Source organism: Mobula hypostoma, unplaced genomic scaffold (genome assembly GCF_963921235.1).
Source record: "Mobula hypostoma unplaced genomic scaffold, sMobHyp1.1 scaffold_36, whole genome shotgun sequence".
Lineage (NCBI taxonomy): Eukaryota > Metazoa > Chordata > Chondrichthyes > Myliobatiformes > Myliobatidae > Mobula > Mobula hypostoma.
This window is the reverse complement of record NW_026948187.1, coordinates 5,983,537-6,007,104: the sequence shown is the minus strand read 5'-3', so window position 1 is coordinate 6,007,104 and position 23,568 is coordinate 5,983,537. Positions and strand designations below refer to the sequence as shown.

Below are 23,568 nucleotides of genomic sequence, written 5' to 3'. Positions count from 1 at the left end.
CCGACTTTCCCAATCAACTTTCATATTTATATCCTCCATAATTATCTTGAAATGATCCTTCTGACAGGCTTTTTCTATTTCCCGCTGTAACTTGTAGTCCACATCCCGGCTGCTGTTTAGAGGCCTGTGTATAAGGGCTATTAGGGTGTTATACCCGTAGCCATTTCTTAACTCGACCCATAAGGATTCTTCCTCTTCTGATCCTGCGTCCCTTCTTCTCGTGATTTGATATCGTTGCTTACCATCAGGGCCACGCCTCCCCCTTTACCCACCTTCCTATCTCCCTGTACAATGTGTACCCTTGGACATTCAGCTCCCAATCCCATCCATCCGTGAGTCATGACTCGGTGATGGCCAGAATGTCATGTCTTTTAAGCTGTAAACAACAGGAATTTTGCAGATGCTGGAAATTCAAGCAACATAAATCAAAGTTGCTGGTGAACGCAGCAGGCCAAGCAGCATCTATAGGAAGAGGTGCAGTCGACGCACCTTCTCCTATAGATGCTGCTTGGCCTGCTGCGTTCACCAGCAACTTTGATGTACGTTTCTTTTAAGATGCAGTTGGACAACAAGGCCATCCATTTATTTCTAATACTGCGTGCGTTTAGGGGCGGTACATTTAGATCAGTATCTGCTACCGATTTTACTATAGTTCCATCGCACAATCAATTATCCTGTCTATTCACCTGCCTGTCCATCTGTGGTGAGAGAGGAGTACGAGGGGAAAGGGGAGAGTAGAGGAAGAGTGGGGAAGTAGAACGAGAGAGAGAGAGAGAGAGACAGACAGACAGACAGACAGACAGAGAGATTGTCATGGAACAAGGAATGAGAGAGCAGGCACCGGACGAAAAGGTAGAACAGAGGGATCTAGGACTAACGGTGCAAAGATCCCTGCTGGTGGAATCTCCTGTGGATAGGGTGGTGAAGAAAGCTTTTGGTATGCTGGCCTTGATAAATCGGAGTATTGAGTATAGTTGTTGGGAAGTAAGGTTGAAATTGTTCAAAGCATTTGTGAGGCCAAATATGGAGTATTGTGTACAGTTTTGGTCACCGAATTATATGAAATATGTCAACAAAATAGAAAGAGTACATAGAAGATTTAGTAGAATGTTACCTGGGTTTCACCATCTAAGTGACAGAGAAAGGTTGTAAAGTTGGGCCTTTATTCTTTGGAAGGTAGATGGTTGAGGGGAGACTTGATAGAGGTATTTAAAATTATGGGGCGGGGGGATAGATAGGGTTGACGTCGATAGGCTTTTTCCATTGAAAATGGGGCAGATTCAAACAAGAGGACATGAGGTGAGATTTAAAGGGCAAAAGTTTAGGGGTAACACGAGGGGGAACTTCTTTACTCAGAGAGTGGTGGCTGTGTGGAACGAGCTTCCAGCAGAAGTGGCTGAGCAGGTTCGATGTTGTTGTTTGAAGTTAAATTGGACAGCTATATGGACAGGAAAGGAATAGAGGGTTATGGGCTGAGTGCAGGTCGGTGGGACTAGGTGAGAGTAAGTGTTCGGCACGGACTAGAAGGGCCAAGAAGGCCTCTTTCCGTGCTGTACCTGTTATATGGTTATATGGTTATAAGGCCACGAAACCCGATGGATGGAATGAGTTTTGAAGGGAGGTTTTACTTCATTCGGGGGTGAGGCTCACTCACTTCGGAGTGTTTTCGGGCTTTGATCCGGGGTTGTGGCTTCTCGCGGACAGAAGGCCTGGAGCCCCGGCCATGAGCAGGAACAGTCCAACACGCAAACCAGGACCAAAGGTGGATTCACATCTCCCGGAATGTACAGACTCTGTATGAGTGACACAAATCCCTCGGATATTCCCTCTTTAATTCCCTCCTGCCCTCAATATCTAATCCCTTACTTCCATTACTTTTCTCTTTATCCTCCTATTTATCTTCCTCTCTACATCCTTCGTCTATATTCCTCTCCTTCATCGCTCCCCATGTAACACTTTGTTCTCTCTGCAGCGCTCCACTCCCCCTCCCTCTCCGACACTCTGACCCCTGTCATTCCGGCTCTCTCCCTCCCTCTCTTTCTCCCGTTCACCGCCTCTTTATCCCTCTCTTTTCCAATCTCTCGCCGAAACGCCTCACCCTCTGTTCTCTGCATCTCTCCTCCCTACTCCCGTGTCCCCATTTCCCACACGCTTACCTTCCATCTCTGTCCACACACTCCCCCTTCTCTCACCCCCTCTACCCTCTCTACACTGCTGCTCCCCTCTCTCCGCTGACCCCTAATCGTCCCCTCTCTGCCCTCTCTGCCCACTCTCAATATTCTCCCAACACCCGCCACTCTAATCTCTCTCGACCAGGCTCTCCCACGTCCTCATTCGCTCTGCTCCCCGCACTTCCTCTCCCTGCTCTGGGTTCCTCTCTTTATCAGCTGTCCATCTGGTGTTTGCTGGAGTCGGTCTGACCGCCTTCTCAACACGGGCTTCCTCTGCCAACTGCTCCTTCCCCTTCGTCAGCTCAGAGACGCAGAGAGTCCTGAACAAGATGGACGAGGGCAAGACTTACGTGAATGTGAAGTTCGCAAACACGGGCCCACAGTCTCCTTCCAACGGTGAGTGGGGTAGAAAAGCGGAGGACGAGATCTCCATTCTGTTTTTGATCCCGGCTGTATGTGATCGGACGGATGGAGGGAACTTCACTGACTCTCACTGTTCTGTCCCCAAATGAACGGATGGGACAGTCGATGGGGAGGGAGCTCTGTTGGAGGGTTGGTGAGGAGACTGCACTCGGGGAAGTGGCGTGGAGGCAGCGCCGGGGAGGAGCGGCATAGGGGGACAGCTATGGAATAGGGCGAAGAGAGAGTGCTGTCGGAGGTGTCAGTGAAGAGAGAATGTCATAGGCAGGCCGGCGTGGAGGTGGTACCGTGGGAGGGGTGTTGAGCCTGGGGGCATTGAGAAAGGAGAGATGTGGGAATGGGCGGAGAGTAGGACACACCGAGGGAGGACTGATGAGGATAGAGGACAGTGGGAGGGGCGCTGTATAAAATATTAACCTCACTCTACTCTTTCTTACACCATTCTCTATTCCCTCTCTTCCTCTCCGCCTCTCTCTTCCCCCTCTGCTCCCTCCCCGCTTTCTCCTACTAGTTCTCCCTCTCCCTCTTTCCCCACGTTCTCGCCCCTCCCTCTCTTTCATCCTCTCTATCCACTTCGCTCACACCTTCTCTCCCTCTGTTCCTCTTTTCTCTCGACTTTCACCTGACTCCGTCTTGCCTCCCTCCTCTCTCAACCCCTTCTCTCCCTGCCCGTTCCCTCCGCTCCCTCCTCCTCCCCATTCTCCCCTTCATTGTCTTTCACTCTCTCACTGTCCAAATGCTGTACCCTCTTCCCTCCAATCCACCACCCCTCTCCCGCTCTTCCTCTTCCCGCGCCCCTTTTCCCTTTCTGTCCGCCTACTCTTTGCTTCCAGTCACCTTCTCACTCCCTGCTATATCTCTCAATCCATCTCCCTGTTCATCCCCCTCTCTGTCCCCACATTTTCCACTTATTCACCACTCCACACTTTCTATTCCCCCATCCCCTCTTTCTCCCTCACGCTCTCTCTCGTCTCTCTTACCCTTCCCCTTTTCCCCATCTCACACTCTGTCTCTCTCCTCATTCCCTACACTCTCTCTCTCTCTCTCTCTCTCTCTCTCTCTCTCTCTCACACACACACACACACACACACACACACACACACACACACACACACACACACACACACACACACACACGCACAAATTCTCTATCTCTCTCCTCCAGGCGGTCTGACCTCCACCTACTCAGAGCTGAACTTTCCGAAGGACGAACGTCTCATTGATGAGTTTGAGGATCCTCCCACCTCCTCGAGGCCCGGCGCGCGGCCAATCACTGCACAGACAGGTCGGTGCTCGCCGTAATGACGTCATTCTGGCGGGTTTCCCGTGTTCTGGACCCGAGTCTCCAAGTTTCTAATACATCTGAATAAAACACTTCCTCTGGCCCCCATAGACGGACCACCATCTGGGTAACAAAAGGTTGTCACTCGGCTGCCCAAGTAAATCTCTTTCACCTCTCTTAAAACCATAGGAACCAGAGAAACTACAGCACAGAAACAGGCCTTTTAGCCCTTCTTGGCCGTGCCGAACCATTTTCTGCCTAGTCCCACTGACCTGCACACGAACCATATCCCTCCATACACCTTCCATTCATGTATCTTCCCAATTGATTCTTAAATGTTAAAAAAAGAACCGGCATTTACCCCCTCATCTGGCAGCTCATTCCATACTCCCACCACTCTCTGTGTGAAGAACCCCCCCTAATGTTCCCTTTAAACTTTTCCCTCCTGACTCTTAAACCATGTCCTCTTTTTTTTTCTCCCCTTGTCCCAGTGGGAAAAGCCCGCTTGCATTCACTCTATCTATACCCATCATAATTTTATATACCTCTACCAAATCTCCCTTCATTCTTCTACGCTCCAGGGAATAGAGTCCTAACCTATTCAACCTTTCTCTGTAACTGAGTTTCTCAAGTCCTGGCAAAATCCTTGTAAACCTTCTCTGCACTCTTTCAACCTTATTAATATCCTTCCTGTAATTTGGTAACCAAAACTGAACCCAAGACTCCAGATTCGGCCTCACCAATGCCTTATCCAACCCCATCATAACATTCCAGCTCTTATACTCAGTACTTTGATTAATAAAGGCCAACGTACCAAAGGCTTCTTTGGCCTTTGCGCTCTGGTCTTCGATTCTCCAAGCCTGGAGAATGCGATTGTGCTCATTCGCCCCGTCTGTGCCCCTCGGGGTTTTGTACACCTCAGTAAGGTCATCCTTGCGCTCCAAGGAATAAAGGCCCAACCTGCCTGAGTTCCCTCAGTAATTCAGTCCATCGAGTCCAGTCAATACCTTCATAAATCTCCCTCTGCACTCTTTCCGTTTCAAAGTGTTCCAAGACCCATTTAATAACGATCAGGGAGACACAGGACGATCTGTTTTACCGACAGTTACCCGTGTTGTCTAATCTGCCATGTTGGTAAATTCATTCACAAACTACCTTGTCTCCGCATCATCTAAAGTATTCCCGACCTTTCATGAACAGTCACAGTACAGAAAAGTTATGACCAGTTAAAAAGGAGTTTCTGCCGCTGGCCACGTGTTCCTCGTGGTCCCGCCTTTTGAATTTTCACATGTCGGGGATTCAGTTGTTCTGTTTCAGAATGACCTCCGGCAACACAGTTGAAACGTCTATTTTGATCTTTTTTTTTACCAAATCATCCATTTCATTCCTGTGTCATTGGCTAGAGGTCACGTGTCTGAACTTTAACACATTTTCATTGGCTCTGCTCCATTTATTGTCCTCTTAGCAGCAACTCACAATCTGTAACTTTTTGGCATGCAGACCAACATTCACAATTCCGCATGTTATACCCAACCGAAGAACAGCCCACAAATGACGTCGTATTTGTAATTGATCCGTAGTTCTACAGACTGTCTGTGGCATCACTGTGTCTACTTTGAATCACGGATCAACCAAGCTGCTAACACACAAAATGGAAAACACAGTTTCTTCATAAAATGACGGCCTCCGTCTCCTCCCTCATGGCAGGAGCAAAGACCGTCTGCTTCCACTGTCCTTGATTCATTCGATTTCACCAATTTTCAGACTGCAGTTCATTCTGACCGATAAATGATATTCGTCCTACAGCAGGGCGACCAAAACTGAACCCCGTTCTCCAAGTGCGGCCTCGCTAACGCCCTGTTAATCTGCAATCTCCCCACTCCTCTACTCATTATCCTGACTGGTGAAGGATGGCGAGTCATGCGCCTCATTCACCACCCTGTGTACCCGTGACTCCACTTTCAGGGATCTGTGTACTGTACCTGTATCCTCGTGTCACTTTACTCCACGAATCACGCCAGGGACCCCCCAGATCACTGTGAACGTTTACTCTTATTTGTATTCCTGGAATATGAAAACAATTTAGTCAGTCAAATCTCCCTGGGCTCCACACCATTATACAGAGTAGCCGATCAAGTGGAGAAATTAAATAGACTTACTGGAGTCCCTATAATTCATGTCTACTGCTCTGCCCTCGTCAGCCTCTTGACTCCTCAGTCAGCCTGGCATGTTCTTGTAGAACCTCGCCCATCTTACCCGATGCACCACCCAATGCATCCAATCACCATGCAGCTCAGCTTTGAGGGAAACGACTCCGTCCGTGACCGGAGGAAACTGCAGAGACTCGTGAACACAGCTCAGCATATCAGGGGTACTCAGTCTCACCTCTACAGACTTTGTCTATAGTTCCCGCTGCGTCGCTAAAGCACACAGCCAAATAAAGATCCCCACGCACCCTGGCTAATTGTCTTACACTGCATCACCTCCTATCGGTGGAAGATTCGAAAGCACCTTTCACTGGGCTCAAAGACAGTTTCTAACCCGCTTCATCAGACAATTGAACAGTCCACTGTTCCGATAAGTTGTCCTCTTGACGTCAAAGTTTCTCTTGTTGTCTGTCTGAACTGCACTTCCTCTGTAACTGTGACACTTTACTCTGCATTCTGTTACTGTTTTACCCTGTTCTACTCCAGTGAAGTGATCTGTATCCGTGGCATTCCACTGGGACCTCTTCTGTCTGTGATGTATATGGCGGGGAGATGAGGAGTGAGGACAGTGGGAGGGACGGTGAGGAGGGAGCACAGTGTAAACTTAAAACACTCTCTCCCTTTTCTAACCTCACTGTATTTTGCTTTTTTTCCCTTCTCTCCCCTCCCTCCCTTTCTCTCACCCGTCTCCCTTCTCTCTCTCTGTCTGTCTGTCTCTCTCTCCCTCTCTCTCTCTCTCTCTCGCTACGCTCTCTCCGTCTCTCCCCTTCTCTATCACGCTGTCCCTCTCTCAAACTATTTCTCCTACTGTCTCCCACTGTCCCCTTCTCTTCGCCCTCCCCGCTCACTGTTTCACTTCCTGAACCCCACCCGTTCTTCCCACCTCACTCTGTTCCTGTTTTCCGATCATCTCCCCTCCACGCCTTCTGGTCCTCCCTATCCACCTCTTCCTCCCTCTCCCCGACGCTTTCTCCGCTCTAAAGTTATCTTCTCTCTCTTCCCCATCCGTCGCCCACAGTTCTCCGCACACTCTCCTATCTCAAACACCCTCTCTTTCGCTCTCACTCGCACCTTTCTCTCCCGTCTCACTGTACCCGTCTTTCTGCAGTCTACCCCGGCACACATTCCCCTCCCCCTCTGTATCTCACTCTCTCTCCCCTTTCTCACCTCGTTCTCTTTCCCCTCTGCTGCCGCATTTTCCCGCCCATTGCCCCATCGGTCTCTCCCCGTCCCTGTCCATCGCTTTCACCGTCCCTCCTCCTCTCTCTCCTCGATCTCCCACAAACCATTTGTCTCGCTGTCTGTCAGCCCCCATCCCCCTCGCTTACCCCTCTCTCTCTTCTGCGGTCTCTTCTCTCTCTCCGTGACTCACTCCCCCATTCTCTACCCCGTCTCAATCACTCACTGATCTGCCTGTTTGACTTTCTCTCTTTCAGACGGCCTGACCTCCATCTACTCAGAGCTGAACTTCCCGAAAAACGAACCCGTCATCGATGAGGACGAGGATCCTCCCATTGCCTCGGGACCCGGAGGGATGCCAACAAATGCACAAACAGGTCAGAGTTCACAGTAGTGACGCTATTCTGGAAGCGCCATGTGTCATTCGCTCAGGATTTTCAAATTTCTAATTAGAAACATAGATACATAGAACACATACAGCACAATACAAACCCTTTGGCCCAAAGCATTGTGCCGAACACGTCTCTGCCTTAGAAATTACTACTCTTACCTATCCCCTCTAATTTACCAAGCTCCATGTACCTCCAAAAATCTGTAAAAATACCCTGTCGTATAAGTCTCCACCACCGTTGCCGGCAGTCTATTCCACGCACTCACCACTCTCTGAGTAAAGAAGGTGTCCTTGCCATCTCCTCTGTAACTACTCCCCAGCATCTTAAACCTGTATCCTCTTGTGGCAACCATTTCATCCCTGGGAAAAAGCATCTGACTATCCACATGATCAATGCCTCTCATCATCCTGTACACCTCTATCAGGTCTCCTCTCATCCTCAGTCGCTCCAAGAAGAAAAAACCGTATTCACTCAACCTATTCTCATAAGACATGCGCCCCCATCCAAGCAACGTCCTTGTAAATCTCCTCTGCACGCTTTCTATTGCATCCACATCCTTCCTGTAGTGAGCCGACCAGAACTGAGCACAGTAATCCAATTGTACTCTGACCAGTGTCCAATATTGCTGCAACAATACCTCTCAGCTCCTAAATTAAATTCCACGGTTGATGAAGGCCGATACACCCTACGCCTTCTTAACCACAGAGTCAACCTGCGTAGCTCTTTTGAGTGCCCTCTGGACTCGGACCCTAAGATCCCTCCGATCCTCCACACTGCCAAGAGTCATAACATTAATATTATATTCTGCCATCATATTTGACCTACCAAAATGAACCACTTCACACTTAACTGTGTTGAACTCCATCTGCCACTTCTCAGCCCAGTTTTGCATCCTATCAATGCCTCGCTGTAACTTCTGACAGCCGTCCACACTATCCACAATACCAACAACCTTTGTGTCATCAGCAAACTTTATAACCCTTCCCTCCACTTCCTCATCCAGGTCATTCATAAACATCACGAAGAGCAGGGGACCCAAAACAGTTCGCTGAGGCACACCACTGGTGACCGACCTCCATGCAGAATATGACCCGTCCACAACCACTCTTTGTTTTGTATGGGCAAGACAGTTCTGGATCCAAAAAGCAATGCCCCCTTGGATCCCATGCCAGCTTACTATCTCAATAAGCCTGGCATGAGGTACCTTATCAAATGCCTTGCTGAAATCCATTTCCACTGCATCTACTGCTCATCCTACATCACTGTGTTTAGTCACATTGAGAAAAAATCTTCAATCAGGCTCGTCAGGCGTGACCTGCCCTTAACAAAGCCATGCTGACTACTCCTGATCATATTATACCTCTCCAAATGTTCATAAATCCTGCCTCTCAAGACCTTCTCCATCAACTTACCAACCACTGAGGTAAACCTCACTGGTCTATAATTTCCTGAGCTATCTCTGCCCACTTTCTTGAATAAAGGAGCAACATCCGCAACTCTCTAATCCTCCGGAACCAAGGCTCAGCAATCCTCTCCCTCGCCTCCAAAGTAGCCTGGGGTATATCTTATCCGGTCCCGACCATTTATCGAAACTTGATGTTTTCCAAAAGCTCCAGCGCATCCGCTTTCTTAATATCCACATGTTCAAAACTTTTCAGTCTGTTGCAAGTCATCACAACAATCACCAAAATCCTTTCCCGTAGTGAATACTGAAGTAAAGTTTTATAAAACCATATAAGAATTACAGCACGGAAACAGGCCTTGCGGCCCTTCTAGTCCGTGCCGAACTCTTACTCTCACCTAGTCCCACCGACCTGAAATCACCCGATAACCTTCCATTCCTTTCCTGACAATATCGCCTGCCTCAACCACTTCTGCTGGAAGCTCGTTCCACACAGCTGCCACTCTCTGAGTAAAGAAGTCCCCCCTCATGTTGCCCCTGAACCTTCGCCCTTTAACTGTCAACATATGTCCTCTTGTTTGAATCTCTCCATTCTCAATGGAAAGAGCATAACTACGTCAACTCTATCAATCCCCCCTCATAATTTTAAATACCTCTATCAAGTCCCCCCTCAATCTTCTATGTTCTGAAGAATAACGACGCAACTTGTTCAACCTTTCTCTGTAACGTAGGTGATGAAACCCAGGTAACGTTCTAGTAAATCTTATCTGCACTGTCTCTATTTTGTTGACATCTTTCCTGTAATTCGGTGACCAAATCTGTGCACGATACTCCAAATTTGGCCCCTCCAATGCCTTGTGCAATTTCAACTCCTATACTCAAAGCTCTGATTTCTAAAGGCCAGCATACCAAAAGCTTTCTTCACCACCCTGTCCACATGAGATCCCACCTTCAGGGAACTATACACCATTATTCCTAGATTCCTCTGTTCTACAGTATTCTTCAATGTCCTACCATTTACCATTTATAGACTATTTTGATTAGTCCTACCAAAATGTAGCACCTCACACTTATCAGCATTAAACACCATCTACCATCTTTCAGCTTACTCTTGTAACTGGCCTAGATCGCTCTGCAAGCTTTGAAAACCTTCTTCATTATCCACAACTCCACCTATCTTAGTAACATCTGCATACTTCCTCATTTTGTGAAGTACCTCTTCTGTTCCGTCCGGTTCCATACACACTTTCCCACCGTCACATTAGATAGGTCCTTTTCTTTCACGTCTTATCCCCTTGCTCTTCACATGCTTGGAGAATACCTTGGGCGTTTCCTAAATACTGCCCACCAACTCCTTCTCATGTCTCCTTCTGGCTCCCCTAATTTCCTTCTTAAAATCCTTCCTATTAGATTTACAATCTTCTCGAGCTCTAACATTACACAGGTCTCTGAACCTTTTTGAGCGTTTCCTTTATTTTCTTGTGTATGTGATAATCAGAGGCATTGGTGGTGTGGATAGTCAGAGGCTTTTTCCCCCAGGGCTGAAATGGTTGCCACAAGAGGACACAGTTTTAAGGTGCTGGGGAGTAGGTGCAGGGGAGATGTCAGGGCTATGTTTTTCACTCAGAGAGTGATGAGTGCGAGGAATGGGCTGCCGGCAACGGTGGTGGAGGCGGATACGATAGCTTCTTTTAAGAGACTTTTGGATTGCTACATGGAGTCAGTAAAATAGAGTGTTATAGGTAAGCCTAGTAATTTCTAATGGAGGGACATGTACGTCACAACTTTGTGGACCGAAGGGCCTGTATTGTGCTGTGGGTTTTCTATTCTATTCCATTCTATTCTATTCTATTTGACCTGAATAATTCATCTGTTTCGACCACTTCAGTGGGAGCACATTCCATCTCCTGTCTAAGCCGTTTATAAATGATCCGGATGAATTTGTAGATGGGTGCATTGCTGAGTTTCATGAGTTGCAAGATGCGAAGAATCAGTGATATGAAGAACAACAGGATGACAGGAGTGAAGGTGGCAAGATGTTACTGGTGTCTGTGGAAGTGAGTGAGGTCCTCAATGAATGCTTCTCTTCGGTATTCAACAATGAGAGGGAACTTGATGACGGTGAGGACAATATGAGTGACGTTGATGTTCTGGAGCATGTTGATATTAAGGGAGGGGAGGTTTTGGAGTTGGTAATATACATTAGGATGGATAGGTTCCCGGGGCCTGACGGAATATCCCCAGGCTGCTACCCGAGGCGAGTGAAGCGATTGTTTAGCCTCCGGTTGGGATCTTTATTTCCTCGTTGTCCACGGGAATGGTACCAGAGCATTGGTGGGAGACGAATGTTGTTCCCTTGTTCAAAAAAATCCAGTGAATCTTACGTCTGTGGTGGGAAAGCTGTTGGAAAAGATTCTTAGAGATAGGATCTATGGGCATATCGAGAATCATGGTCTGGTCAGGGACAGTCAGCATGGCTTTGTGAAGGGCAGATAGTGTATAACAAGCCTGATAGAGTTCTTTGAGGAGGTGACCAGAAATATAGATGAGGGTAGTGCAGTGGATGTGATCCATATGGATTTTAGTAAGGCATTTGTCAAGCTTCCACACGGTAGGCTCATTCAGAATTTCAGACGGCATGGGATCGGCCAGGTGGATTCAGAATTGGCTAGCCTGCAGAAGGCAGAGGGTTATGGTGGAGCGAATACATTCGGATTGGAGGATTGTGACTAGTTGTGTCCCACAATGATCGGTTCTGGGATCTCTACTTTTCGTGATAACTGCCTGGATCTTGGGGTAGAAGGGTGGGTTGGCAAGTTTGCAGACGACACAAAGGTTAGTGGTGTTGTAGATAGGGTAGAGGATTTTCGAAGATTTCAGAGAGACATTGATAGGATTCAGAAGTGGGCTGAGAAGAGCCAGATGGAGTTCAGCCCGGAGGAGTGTGAGGTGGTACACTTTGGAAGGACAAACTCCAAGGCAGAGTACAAAGGAAATTGCAGGATACTTGATGGCGTGGATGATCAGATGGATCTGGTAGTACATGTACACAGATCCCTGAAAGTTTCCTCACAGGTAGATAGTGTAGTTAAGAAGGCTTATGGCGTTTTAATTTCATAAGTCGAGGTATAGAGTTCAAGAGTCGCAAGGTTTATGATGCAGCTCTATAAAACTCTGGTTAGGCCACACTTGGAGTACTGTGTCCATACTGGTCGCCTCACTATCGGAAAGATGTGGAAGCATTGGCAAGGGTACAGAGGAGATTTACCAGGATGCTGCCTTGTCTAGAGAGCATCGATTATGATCAGAGGTTAAGGGAGCTAGCGCTTTACTCTTTGGAGAGAAGACGGATTAGAGGAGATATGAAAGAGTTATAGAAGATATTTAGAGGAATAGATGGAGTGCCTCTTCCCCAGGGCAACACTGCTCAATAAAAGAGGACATGACTTTAAGTTAAGGGGTGGAAAGTTCATGGGGATATTAGAGGAAGTTTTTTTTTTACTCAGAGAGTGGCTGCTGCGTTGAATGCACTGCCTGAGTCAATGGTGCAGGCAGATACACTAGTGAAATTTAAGAGACAGTTTAGGGGAATGGACAAAGAAGAGGCAAATGAAATGCAATGTTGGAAAAAATATGGCCATGCACTTTGGCGGATGAAATAAGCACGCAGATTATTATTTAAATAGTGGGAGAATTCAAATGTCGAAATGCAAAGGGACTTGGGAGTACTTATGCAACATTCCCTAACGATTAATCTCCCGGTTCAGTCGGTGGTGAAGAAAGCGAAATAAATGTTGACATTCATTTCTAAAGGTCGAGAATGTAAGAGCAGGGATGTGATGTTGAGGCACCAAAAGGCACTCCTGAGACCACAGTTAGAGTATTGTGTGCTGTTTTGGGCCCCTTATGTTTACTGACATAAGAGATGGTTCAGGGAAGATTCACGAGAATTATTTCCGGAATGTAAGGGTTGCTCTTTGCGGATAATCTGGCAGCTCTTGGGCTGCATTACCTGGAGCTCAGTAGAATGAGGGGGAATCACATAGAAACTTTTCAAATGTTGAAAGGCCTGAAAAGATTATATATGGAAATGTTATTTCCCATGGTAGGGGAGTCTAGGACAAGAGGGCACGACTTCAGGATTGAAGGACGTCCTTTTAGAACTTAGATGCGGTGAAATTACTTTAGTCAGAGGGTGGTAAATCTGTGGATGTTTTTATTACCTCGAGCAGCTGTGGAAACCAAGTGATTGGGTGCATTTAAGGCAGAGATAGATACGTTTTTGATTAGCTAGCCTTTCAAAGGGTATAGGGAGAAGGCAGGCGAGTGGGGAGGACTGGTAGAATTAGATCAGCCAATGATTGAATGGCCGAGACCTCGATGGCCCGAATGGCCTACTCTGCTAAACTATCTTATGGTCTTATGGCCGTATGGTCGCTCCACAGGTGCGCATGAACAGGAGTCCAAACTGAAGATCGTAAATAGACCATACCGTCAGATCTGCCTAATCTGCATAGTTACGTTCCCCCTCATTGTGATAGTGATCGGACTCTCGATCCATGGTGAGTGGAACGATTCTCGGGTGTAGTCGGACCATAAGTAAACCCAGTGGAATAAATTGCTATTGTAACACACCACAGTGACACTGACGTAAAACATTACACGGACACACACATAACCGTGATGAAGACACGGCATTTACCGTAACACAGTGAAGACTCATCCTCACACCAACAAGCTATTCACCATAACATGAACAATACTGTCACTGTAGCACGGTCACGATCTTCAACGAGACACAGATACACTCCTAACCGCCACACGGGCACGGAACATCGCCGTGACACACACTGACGGAAACGTACCCCTCACTGTAACATCGACATGCCCATGAACGTGTCACTGATAAACTCCTCAAGGCGACACGGAAGCACGCCTCACAATGACACCGAAACGCTCTTCGCCATGACACTGAGGTACCGTACACCGTGACACCTTCACACTCCTCAACGTGACACCAAAACACCTCAGCCCGACACTGTCACACCCACCGGAGCAATGACATGCCTGTGACAGTGACACACTCCTCTCTCTGAGACCAGCACACACCACACCATGACACAGATAGTCCACTCACCGTGATGCCACCAGGCCCCTCACTCTGAAATTTCCCTCGCCGTGAGATCGAGATACACTTCACTGAAACAAGGCACAACTCTCGCCAGGACACAGTAACAACTATCACAGTGACACCGTCACGTCTCTCACAGCAACTCCAACACACCCCGCACGATACTGACGCAGACACCCATTATGACAGCAACTAAACCTGCACCGGGACATTGATATACACCTCAGCGTGACACGACACGCCGACGCCTCTCACTGTGACACCCTTCACCGTGACACTGATACAACACTCTCTGTGACCCGCTCGGTAGCGTGATGCTGACTCACATATCATTGTAAACGCTAACCATCATTCACCATCTCTCTCAGTATCACAGATTCGTCAGTCCAAGTTCACCCTCGACCGAAACTACCATGAGTTAAACTCAACCCTTCAATCCAAGATCAACGAGATGGAAATGAAGTACAAATCTGTCAACGAAACCAAGGCTAAAATCTGTGAATTGTTGACCAGCAGAAGAGGTGAGACATCATCCCCCTCTTTAACCCGCTCCTCATCTCACGGCAGGTATAGAGAGAGTGAGCGTCGATGAGTGTGTGATGGTGCTGCGTGAAGGAAGTTTAACCTGATCCCTGAACCCACGAGAGTGTGACGGAACGTTGTGGAGGTGGATACACTCGGTGTCTGACCACTAGATTGTGAGACATAACATTACAGCTTCACTCTATGTCTGACGCCGGCAATTTCTGATGTGACGGTATGGATCCAGCTTCACTCTGTGTCTGGCACGCGGTTTGTGTGATCGGACAGGGCCCAGAGAGCTTCCCTCCATGTCGGAACTCGGAATAGTGTTGTGGTACCGTGGAGAGAGAGTTTCACTCTGAATCCGGGAGTGTGTGACGGGACGGTGCAGCGGGGTCTTCACTCTGTGTCTGAATCCGGGATTGAGTGATGGGACGTTGCAGAGGTGGCGGGGGTAGGGGGCGGCGGTTGGATGTTCACTCTGTGACTGAATATGCAAGTGTGTGATGGGATCCTGGGGAGACAGCTTCAGTCTGTGTCTGACTCCGGGAGCGAGTGATGGGACGGTGCAGAAGGAGCTTCAGTCTGTGTCTGAAACCGGGAGTGTGTGATGAGACGGTGTGGAGGGAGGTTCACTCTGTGTCTGACCCCGGGAGTGTGTGATGGGACGGTGTGGATGGAGCTTCACTCTGTGTCTGACCCCGGGAGTGTGTGATCGGACAGTGTGGAGGGAGCTTCACTCTGTGTCTGACCCCGGGAGTGTGTGATGAGACGGTGTGGATGGAGCTTCACTCTGTGTCTGACCCCGGGAGTGTGTGATGGGACGGCGGGGAGGGAGATTCACTCTGTGTCTGACCCCGGGAGTGTGTGATGGGACGGCGGGGAGGGAGATTCACTCTGTGTCTGACCCCAGGAGTGTGTGATGAGACGGTGTGGATGGAGCTTCACTCTGTGTCTGACCCCGGGAGTGTGTGATCGGACAGTGTGGAGGGAGCTTCAGTCTGTGTCTGACTCCGGGAGCGAGTGATGGGACGGTGCAGAGGGAGCTTCAGTCTGTGTCTGAAACCGGGAGTGTATGATGAGACGGTGTGGAGGGAGGTTCACTCTGTGTCTGACCCCGGGAGTGTGTGATGGGACGGTGTGCATGGAGCTTCACTCTCTGTCTGACCCCGGGAGTGTGTGATCGGACAGTGTGGAGGGAGCTTCACTCTGTGTCTGACTCCGGGAGTCTGTGATGGGACGGTGTGGATGGAGCTTCACTCCGTGTCTGACCCCGGGAGTCTATGATGGGACGGTGTGGAGAGAGCTTCACTCTGTCTGACTCTGGGCGTGAATGATGAAACCGAGCAGAGCGACGTTCATTCTATGTGACAGTGAATTGTCTGATTGGAGGCCGTCTGACCCCATGAGATGGCCATGGGAGGATGAAGGAGGAACATCCTTTTGTGTGTGAACACAGCGGGGTGTGGTGGGACGATTCAGAGAAAGCTACACTCTGTGACTCGCCAGGGAGTGTGTGATTGGACATAAAGAGGGAGAGACGCACTTTGTTAGTCTCTGAGGTGTGTGAGGGGACCGTCTGGAGGGACATTCAGTTTGTGTCTGACCGCGGGAGTGTGTGACGAAATGTAAGGAGGGTGATTCGGGGGGGTGTGATGGGACGGTGAGGAGGCTGCTTCCCTCTGTGTCTGACAGTTTGCTCTGTGGTGTGTTGAGAAGACGTGGGGGTGGGATTTTTTCTCCCTCTGACATTTGTCGAGTGTGCTAAGGGAGTTTCTTTCCGTGTCTCACCACTGGAGTGTGCGATGGGGTGTTGGAGAGAGAGATCACAGTATGTCCAACCAAGGCTCTGTGAGATTGGACTTTGTGGATGGATCTAAATTCTGATCTCTTACCCAGGGAGTGTGTGATGGGACGGTGCGGAGGGAGATTCACCCTGTGTCTGACCCCGGGAGTGTGTGATGGGACGGTGCGGAGGGAGATTCACTCTGTGTCTGACCCCGGGAGTGTGTGATAGGACGGTGTGGAGGGAGATTCACTCTGTGTCTGACCCCGGGAGTGTGTGATGGGACGGTGTGGAGGGAGATTCACTCTGTGTCTGACCCCGGGAGTGTGTGATGGGATGGTGTGGAGGGAGATTCACTCTGTGTCTGACCCCGGGAGTGTGTGATGGGACGGTGTGGAGGGAGATTCACTCTGTGTCTGACCCCGGGAGTGTGTGATGGGACGGTGTGGAGGGAGATTCACTCTGTGTCTGACCCCGGGAGTGTGTGATGGGATGGTGTGGAGGGAGATTCACTCTGTGTCTGACCCCGGGAGTGTGTGATAGGACGGTGTGGAGGGAGCTTCACTCTTTGCCTGGCCCCGGAAGTGTGTGATGGGACGGTGTGGAGGGAGGTTTACTCTGTGTCTGACACAGTGTGTTTGCGATGGGGTGCTATGCAGGGAGACTCTCTCTGTGTCTGACCCCATGAATGTGTCTTGGGAGAGTAAGGAGGGAACTTCACTCTGTCTTGTACCGGGAGTGTCTGATGGGACAGTGCAATGCGAGAGTCACAATGTGTTAAACCCCTGGGAGTGTGATGGGACTGTATGGAGGTAGCGTCATGATGGCATGAACCTGGACTTCTCTAACTTCCGTTAATCCCCCACCATCCTTTTTTTTTAGTATTATGATGATTTTCCCCTTTTTTCCTCACTCTTTTTTCTCCCTGGAGGGGAGGAGAAGATGGCGACGCGACACAAGGCGCGGCCGCTCCGAAATGACGTCATATTTGTAAGTAGGTGCCGTGCACAATCCTGATTTGATGGAGGCAGCCGTGAGAAACACAGAGGGACATCTGGATAAACTTCTGACATGTCCGCTTCGCTGCCGCTGCTACTGTGCAATTTACAGTCTCCGGAGGGGGAAGGCCCCTGATCCTCGGTTTTGCCTATTGCCTGAATCCGGAGCCGGGGTCGAAACGCTCGGCAGAGATGGTGCTCGGTGTTCGGTGTCGGAGGGCTGGTCAGAGTATCGAAGGCTTCGGACGGACTCAAGAGTCGGCTGTGGTCGGGTGCTTCCAGGTTGCTGCGTCGACAAGTTTGTAGCGTTGGAAGCTCATGGCAGGGAGAGTTTTTCTCCTTCTACCGTCTGCGTGAGATGATGGGGCTATCGGGACTTTGAGACTTTTTTTTTACCGTCCCCTTGGTCGGTTCTTTATAAAATTACGGTACTGCTTTGCACTTTTGAAAAAATATGTTATAATTTTGTGTTTTTTTGTCAGTTTTTCAGTCATGGTTTGTCTTGTGTTTCTGTGATATCATTCTGGAGGAACATTGTATCATTTCTTAATGCATGCTTTACTAAATGACAATGGAAGAGGACTGCGTGTCCTCATAATGTAATAATCTATTCTAATCCCTCTCACTATAACTCTTTGGCTCCCCTCCCCCTTTCGTTCTCCCAAGGCCTCCCGTCACATGATTCTCTCCCTTCTCTAGCCTCGTATCCCTTTTGCCAATCAACTTTGCAGCTCTTAGCTCCAAACCTCCCCTCCTGTCTTCTCTTATCATTTCTGATCTCCCCCCGCCCCATTTTCAAATCTCTTACTATCTCTCCGTTCAGTTGTTGCTGACGAAGGGTCTCGGCCCGAAACGTCGACAGTACCTCTACCACTTTCGATGCTGTCCGGCCTACAGCTTTCACCAGCATTGTGTGTGTGTTGCTTGGATCCCTATTCTATGTCTGTCTCCCGACGGATGCAATGGACGCACGGAGGGAGACTCACTGTTTCTTGTTCCGAATTTTCAGAGCAAGCATTTTCCCAGGACTGGTTCAGAAATGAAGTCGGGTGTTATTTTATATCCACGATTGAAAGATCCTACGCTGAGGCGAAGCGGCGTTGTGCGAACTCTGATTCTAATCTGCTGGAAATAAATTCAGCAGAAGAAGAGGTATGTGTCAGATCGAGTGAAGGTATATCAACACCAGAGTCAATCTCCCTCCACACCGTCCCATCACACACTCCCGGGGTCAGACACAGAGTGAATCTCCCTTCACACCGTCCCACCACACACTCCCGGGGTCAGACACAGAGTGAATCTCCCTCCACACCGTCCCATCACACACTCCCGGGGTCAGACACAGAGTGAATCTCCCTTCCCACCGTCCCATCACACACACCCGGGGTCAGACACAGAGTGAAGCTCCCTCCACACCGTCCCATCACACAATCCCGGTGTCAGATACACAGTGAATCTCCCTCGAACCGTCACATCACATACACGCATGGTCAGACACAGAGTGAAGCTCCCTCCATACCGCCCCATCGCACCCTCCCTGGGTCAGACACAGAGTGAAGCTCCTTCCATACCGTCCCACCACACCCTCCCGGGGTCAGACACAGGGGTCAGACAAAGTAGGAAGCTCCCACCACACCGTCCCATCGCACACTCTCGGGTCAGACAGAGTGGATCTCCCTCTACGCAGTTCCTTCACACATTCCCGGGGTGAGACAGTTTGATGCTTCCTTCGCACCGTCACATCACACACTCCCGGGGTCAGATATAACGTGACGAACCTTAAGTTGTGCTGGAATTCAATCATTAATGATAGCAATTTAATTTCACAGAAGCTTGTCAAGAAAGCTGCCATGGACCAACGCAGTTCATACTGGATTGGAAAATGCAAATTCGGGTGAGATTTAGGGTCATGGAAGTTGTTGAGGACAGAGTTGGTCGTGGGATTAGTTTGGGGATTGGTACAGGCTGCTAGAAGCGAGTGGGCAGCGGGATTAGATTGGGAACTGACACGGGTTGCGAGAGGGAGCGAGCAGGGTGATTAGTTTGCGGACTGACGATTTCTCTGGGCAGAGTGTGAGATTTGGTTGCATTTTGGGGACAGTGGAAGGTCTGCGACGAGAGAGTGGGGCGTTTGGATTTGTTTAGGGACTGACACACGACTGTGGAAAGGAATTGAACCAGTGGGAGTATTTTGGAGACGGACACTGTGGGGAGGGAGTGAGGCAGTGGGATTAATTTGGGACACACAGATCTGTGGAGGAAGAGTGGGCAATTGGATTATTTTGAGAACCGACACGGGCTGTTAGCAGAGTGTGTGTAGTTGAACTCACTTGTGGACTGTGGGAGGAGAGTGGGAAATGGGAGTGTTTTGGTGATTGGCACAGGGCTGCAGGGAGAAGTTTGGGCAGTGGGATCATTTTGTAGACCGACACGGGTCCGTGGGAGCGAGTGGATCTGCGGGGCTATTTTGTGAACTGACACAGGTTTTGGGAGAGTAATAGTCATAGTCATAGTCATACTTTATTGATCCCGGGGGAAATTGGTTTCCGTTACAGTTGCACCATAAATAATAAATAGTAATAAAACCATAGATAGTTAAATAGTTATATGTACATTATGCCAGGAAATAAGTTCAGGACCAGCCTATTGGCTCAGGGTGTCTGACCCACCAAGGGAGGAGTTGTAAAGTTTGATGGCCACAGGCAGGAATGACTTCCTATGATACTTTGTGTTGCATGTCGGTGGAATGAGTCTCTGGCTGAATGTACTCATGTGCCCAATCAGTACATTATTGATGGGAGACATTGTCTAAGATGGCATGCAACTTGGACAGCATCCTCAGTTCAGACACCACCGTCAGAGAGTCCAGTTCCATCCCCACAACATTACTGGCCTTACGAATGAGTTTGTTGATTCTGTTGGTGTCTGCTACCCTCACCCTGCTGCCCCTGCACACAAAAGCAAACATGACAGCACTATCCACGACAGACTCGTAGAACATCCTCAGCATCGTCCGGCAGATGTTAAAGGACCTCGGTCTCCTCAGGAAATAGAGACGGCTCTGACCTTCCTTCTAGAGAGCCTGAGTGTTCTTAGATCAGTGCAGTTTACTGTCAATTCGTATCCCAAGGTATTTTCAATCCTCCACCATGTCCACACTGACCTCATGGATGGAAACAGGAGTCACCAGTACCTTAGCTGTCCTCGGGTCTACCACCAGCTCCTTAATCCTTTTCACATTAAGCTGCAGATAAGTCTGCTCACACCATGTGACAAAGTTTCCTACCGTAGCCCTGTACTCAGCCTCATCTCCCTTGCTGATGCATCCAACTATGGCAGAGTCATCAGTAAACTTCTGAAGATGACAAGACCCCGCAGTAGTTGAAGTCCGAGGTTGAAATGGTGAAGAGAAAGGGAGACAAGACAGTCCCTTGTGAAGCCTCAGTGCTGCTGATCACTGTGTCGGACACACACTGTTGCAGGCACACATACCGTGGTCTGCCAGTCAGGTAATCAATAATCTATGACACCAGGGAAGCATCCACCTGCATCGCTGTCAGCTTCTCCCCCAGCAGAGCCGGGCGGATGATGTTGAACGCACTGGAGAAGTCAAAAAACATGACCCTCACAGTGCTCGCTGGCTTGTCCAGGTGGGCGTAGACACGGTTCAGCAGGTAGACGATGGCATTTTCAACTCCTAGTCTGAGCTGGTAGGCAAACTGGAAGGGATCTAATTGTGGCCTGACCATAGGCCGGAGCAGCTCCAGAATAAGTCTCTCCAGGGTCTTCAACATGTGGGAGGTCAATGCCACCGGTTTGTAGTCATTGAGGCCGCTGGGGAGCGGCGTCTTCTGTACAGGGACGAGGCAGGACGTCTTCCACAGCACAGGAACCCTCCGGAGACACAGGCTCAGGTTGAAGACATGGCGAAGTACTCCACATACCTGATGGACACAGGCTTTGAGCACCCTGGTACTGACACCATCCGGTCCTACAGCCCTGCTTGGGTTGAAACGTTTCCGCTGTCTTCTCACCTGTTCAGCTGTGAAGCCCACCGTGGTGGTTTCGTGTGGGGGAGGGGTATAGTAATGAGAGCTGGGTGGGTGACTGTGAGGAAGGGTAGGAGGGGAGAGTGAAGTATGTGTTGGTTGGGGGCCGACAACAGATAACTCATGTGGGGGATGGGCAGGGGCCACAATGTCAAATCTGTTAAAAATCTGGTTAAGTTCGTTGGCCCTGTCCACACTGCCTTCAGCTCCTCTACTGCTAATTTGCCGGAACCTAGTGATGGTCCTCATCCCCGTCCAGACCTCTCTCATGTTGTTCTGCTGGAGTTTCCACTCAAGCTTCCTCCTGTACCTGTCTTTAGCCTCCCTGATCCTGGCTTTCAGGTCCCTCTGTATTGCCCTCAGCTCCTGTCTATTTCCATCTCTAAACGCCCTCTTGTTCGCGTTCAGGATGTCCTTAATGTCCCTTGTTACCCATGGCTTGTTATTTGAATAGTAAAAGACAGCTCTTGTCGGAACATTGCAGTTCACACAGAAGTTGATCAGTGACGCACTCTGTGAGCCCATCAATGTGCTATCCATGTGGCTCACAGGGTGCCTGTCAGTCTGTCACCTCAAAACAACCCTGCAGCGCCTGTAAGTATTTTGGGGACAGACACGGGGCTCAGGGAGCAAGTGGAGCTGTGGGGCTATTTTGGGAACTGACACAGGTTTCAGGAGAGAGTGAGGCAGTGGGAGTACTTTGGGGACTGGTACAGATCTGTGGATAGAGAATTTGTCAGTGAGATTAGTTTGGATATTGACAGAGGTCTGCGGGAAGAGAGTGGGAAATGGGAGTGTTTTGGTTTCTGACAGAGGTCTCCAAGAAGAAGGCTGTGATTATTACCAGTACTGGCACGGGAAGAGAGGGCGAAGTGCGAGTATTTGGGGGACAGACACGGGGCCGTTCGGAGAGAATAAGGCAGTGGTATACTTTGGACTGACATTGATCTGTGGGCTGAGAGTGGGAAGTGACAGTATTTTGGGATATAATGCAGGTCTGTGTGAAGACAGTGAAGTAATAGGAGTATTTTGGGAACTAACATGGAGCCTTAGGAAAAGAGTGGCGTTATGTGTGTATGTTGGGGCCTGTGGGGAGCAGGTAGATACTGGGGTTATTTTGGGGTCTCACTTCGTCTGTGCGGAGAGAGGCGTGCAAGGGATTAATTTAGGGGACTGACTCAGGGCTGCAGGGGCAGAGAGGGCCGGTGGGAGTGTTCTGGAGGCTGATACAGGGCTGTGCTGTGAAAGTGGGGAGGTGGGAGATTTTGGGGTCTGCCACAGGTCAGTGGTGAGGGAGTGTGTCAGTGAGTTAGGGGACTGACACAGGGCTGTCTGCTGCGGGACCGTTATCCCTTTTGAACTTGTTTACTCCTCTTTCACAGGCAAGTGGCCTCTTATGTCGTGTACAAGAAGCAAGCTAGAAATTTCGAATGCATTGAATGTGAACGTGCCGGTTGCAAAAACGCTCAGCGCCGTTTCATCTGTGAGAAATCGGCATCTTTGTGCCCAGATATTCGTGAAAAGATCCAGGATCTCTGTCAACAGCCCGTGGGGCCGACTTGAATCAGATGACAACACCCTCTTTCTCCCCCATCTCTCTCTCCGACTCTCACCGACCCGTCCTCTCTTCTCCAATCCCTGCCCTATTCTCCTCGCTCCTTCTATCGCTCTCTTACTCGCCATTCCGCCTTCTCTTTACCCTCGTTCCACCAAACCCACACCCTCTCTCATCCTTCTCCCCTCCCACCTCACCTATTAAAGCCCCTTTTTCTTTCCTCTCGATTTCTTTCCTCCCTCTTCCCCAACTCTTCTCTTCACACTCTCTCCCCCGATTCTCTACTCCCTCTCTACTCCTCACTCCCCATCCCACTCGTTCATTAATTTAATCCACCTCCATCTCCATTTTATCTTTTCAGCTACTCTCACCTACATCATGTGTCCTAATGTTCTCGATTCTCCAGCCCTGGGGAGATATACTGCCTTATTTGTGCCCCTCGTGGTTTTATTCACTTCTGTAAGGTCACAGAAT

General features: G+C 49.3%; 1 protein-coding gene across 1 annotated transcript in view; it reads left to right on the top strand.

Annotated features, from left to right (window-relative positions):
• The window catches only part of LOC134341562 (uncharacterized), a 26,441-nt gene extending 3,339 nt beyond the window's left edge, over positions 1–23,102 (top strand). Inside the window, exons 3-10 of the mRNA XM_063039428.1 lie at positions 2,388–2,567; positions 3,757–3,876; positions 7,517–7,636; positions 13,499–13,615; positions 14,553–14,705; positions 18,500–18,642; positions 22,024–22,133; positions 22,922–23,102. Of these exons, the coding sequence (XP_062895498.1) occupies positions 2,388–2,567; positions 3,757–3,876; positions 7,517–7,636; positions 13,499–13,615; positions 14,553–14,705; positions 18,500–18,642; positions 22,024–22,133; positions 22,922–23,102 (1,124 nt within the window). The remainder of the gene's footprint in view (positions 1–2,387; positions 2,568–3,756; positions 3,877–7,516; positions 7,637–13,498; positions 13,616–14,552; positions 14,706–18,499; positions 18,643–22,023; positions 22,134–22,921) is intronic.
• The last annotated feature ends 466 nt before the right edge of the window (positions 23,103–23,568 follow it).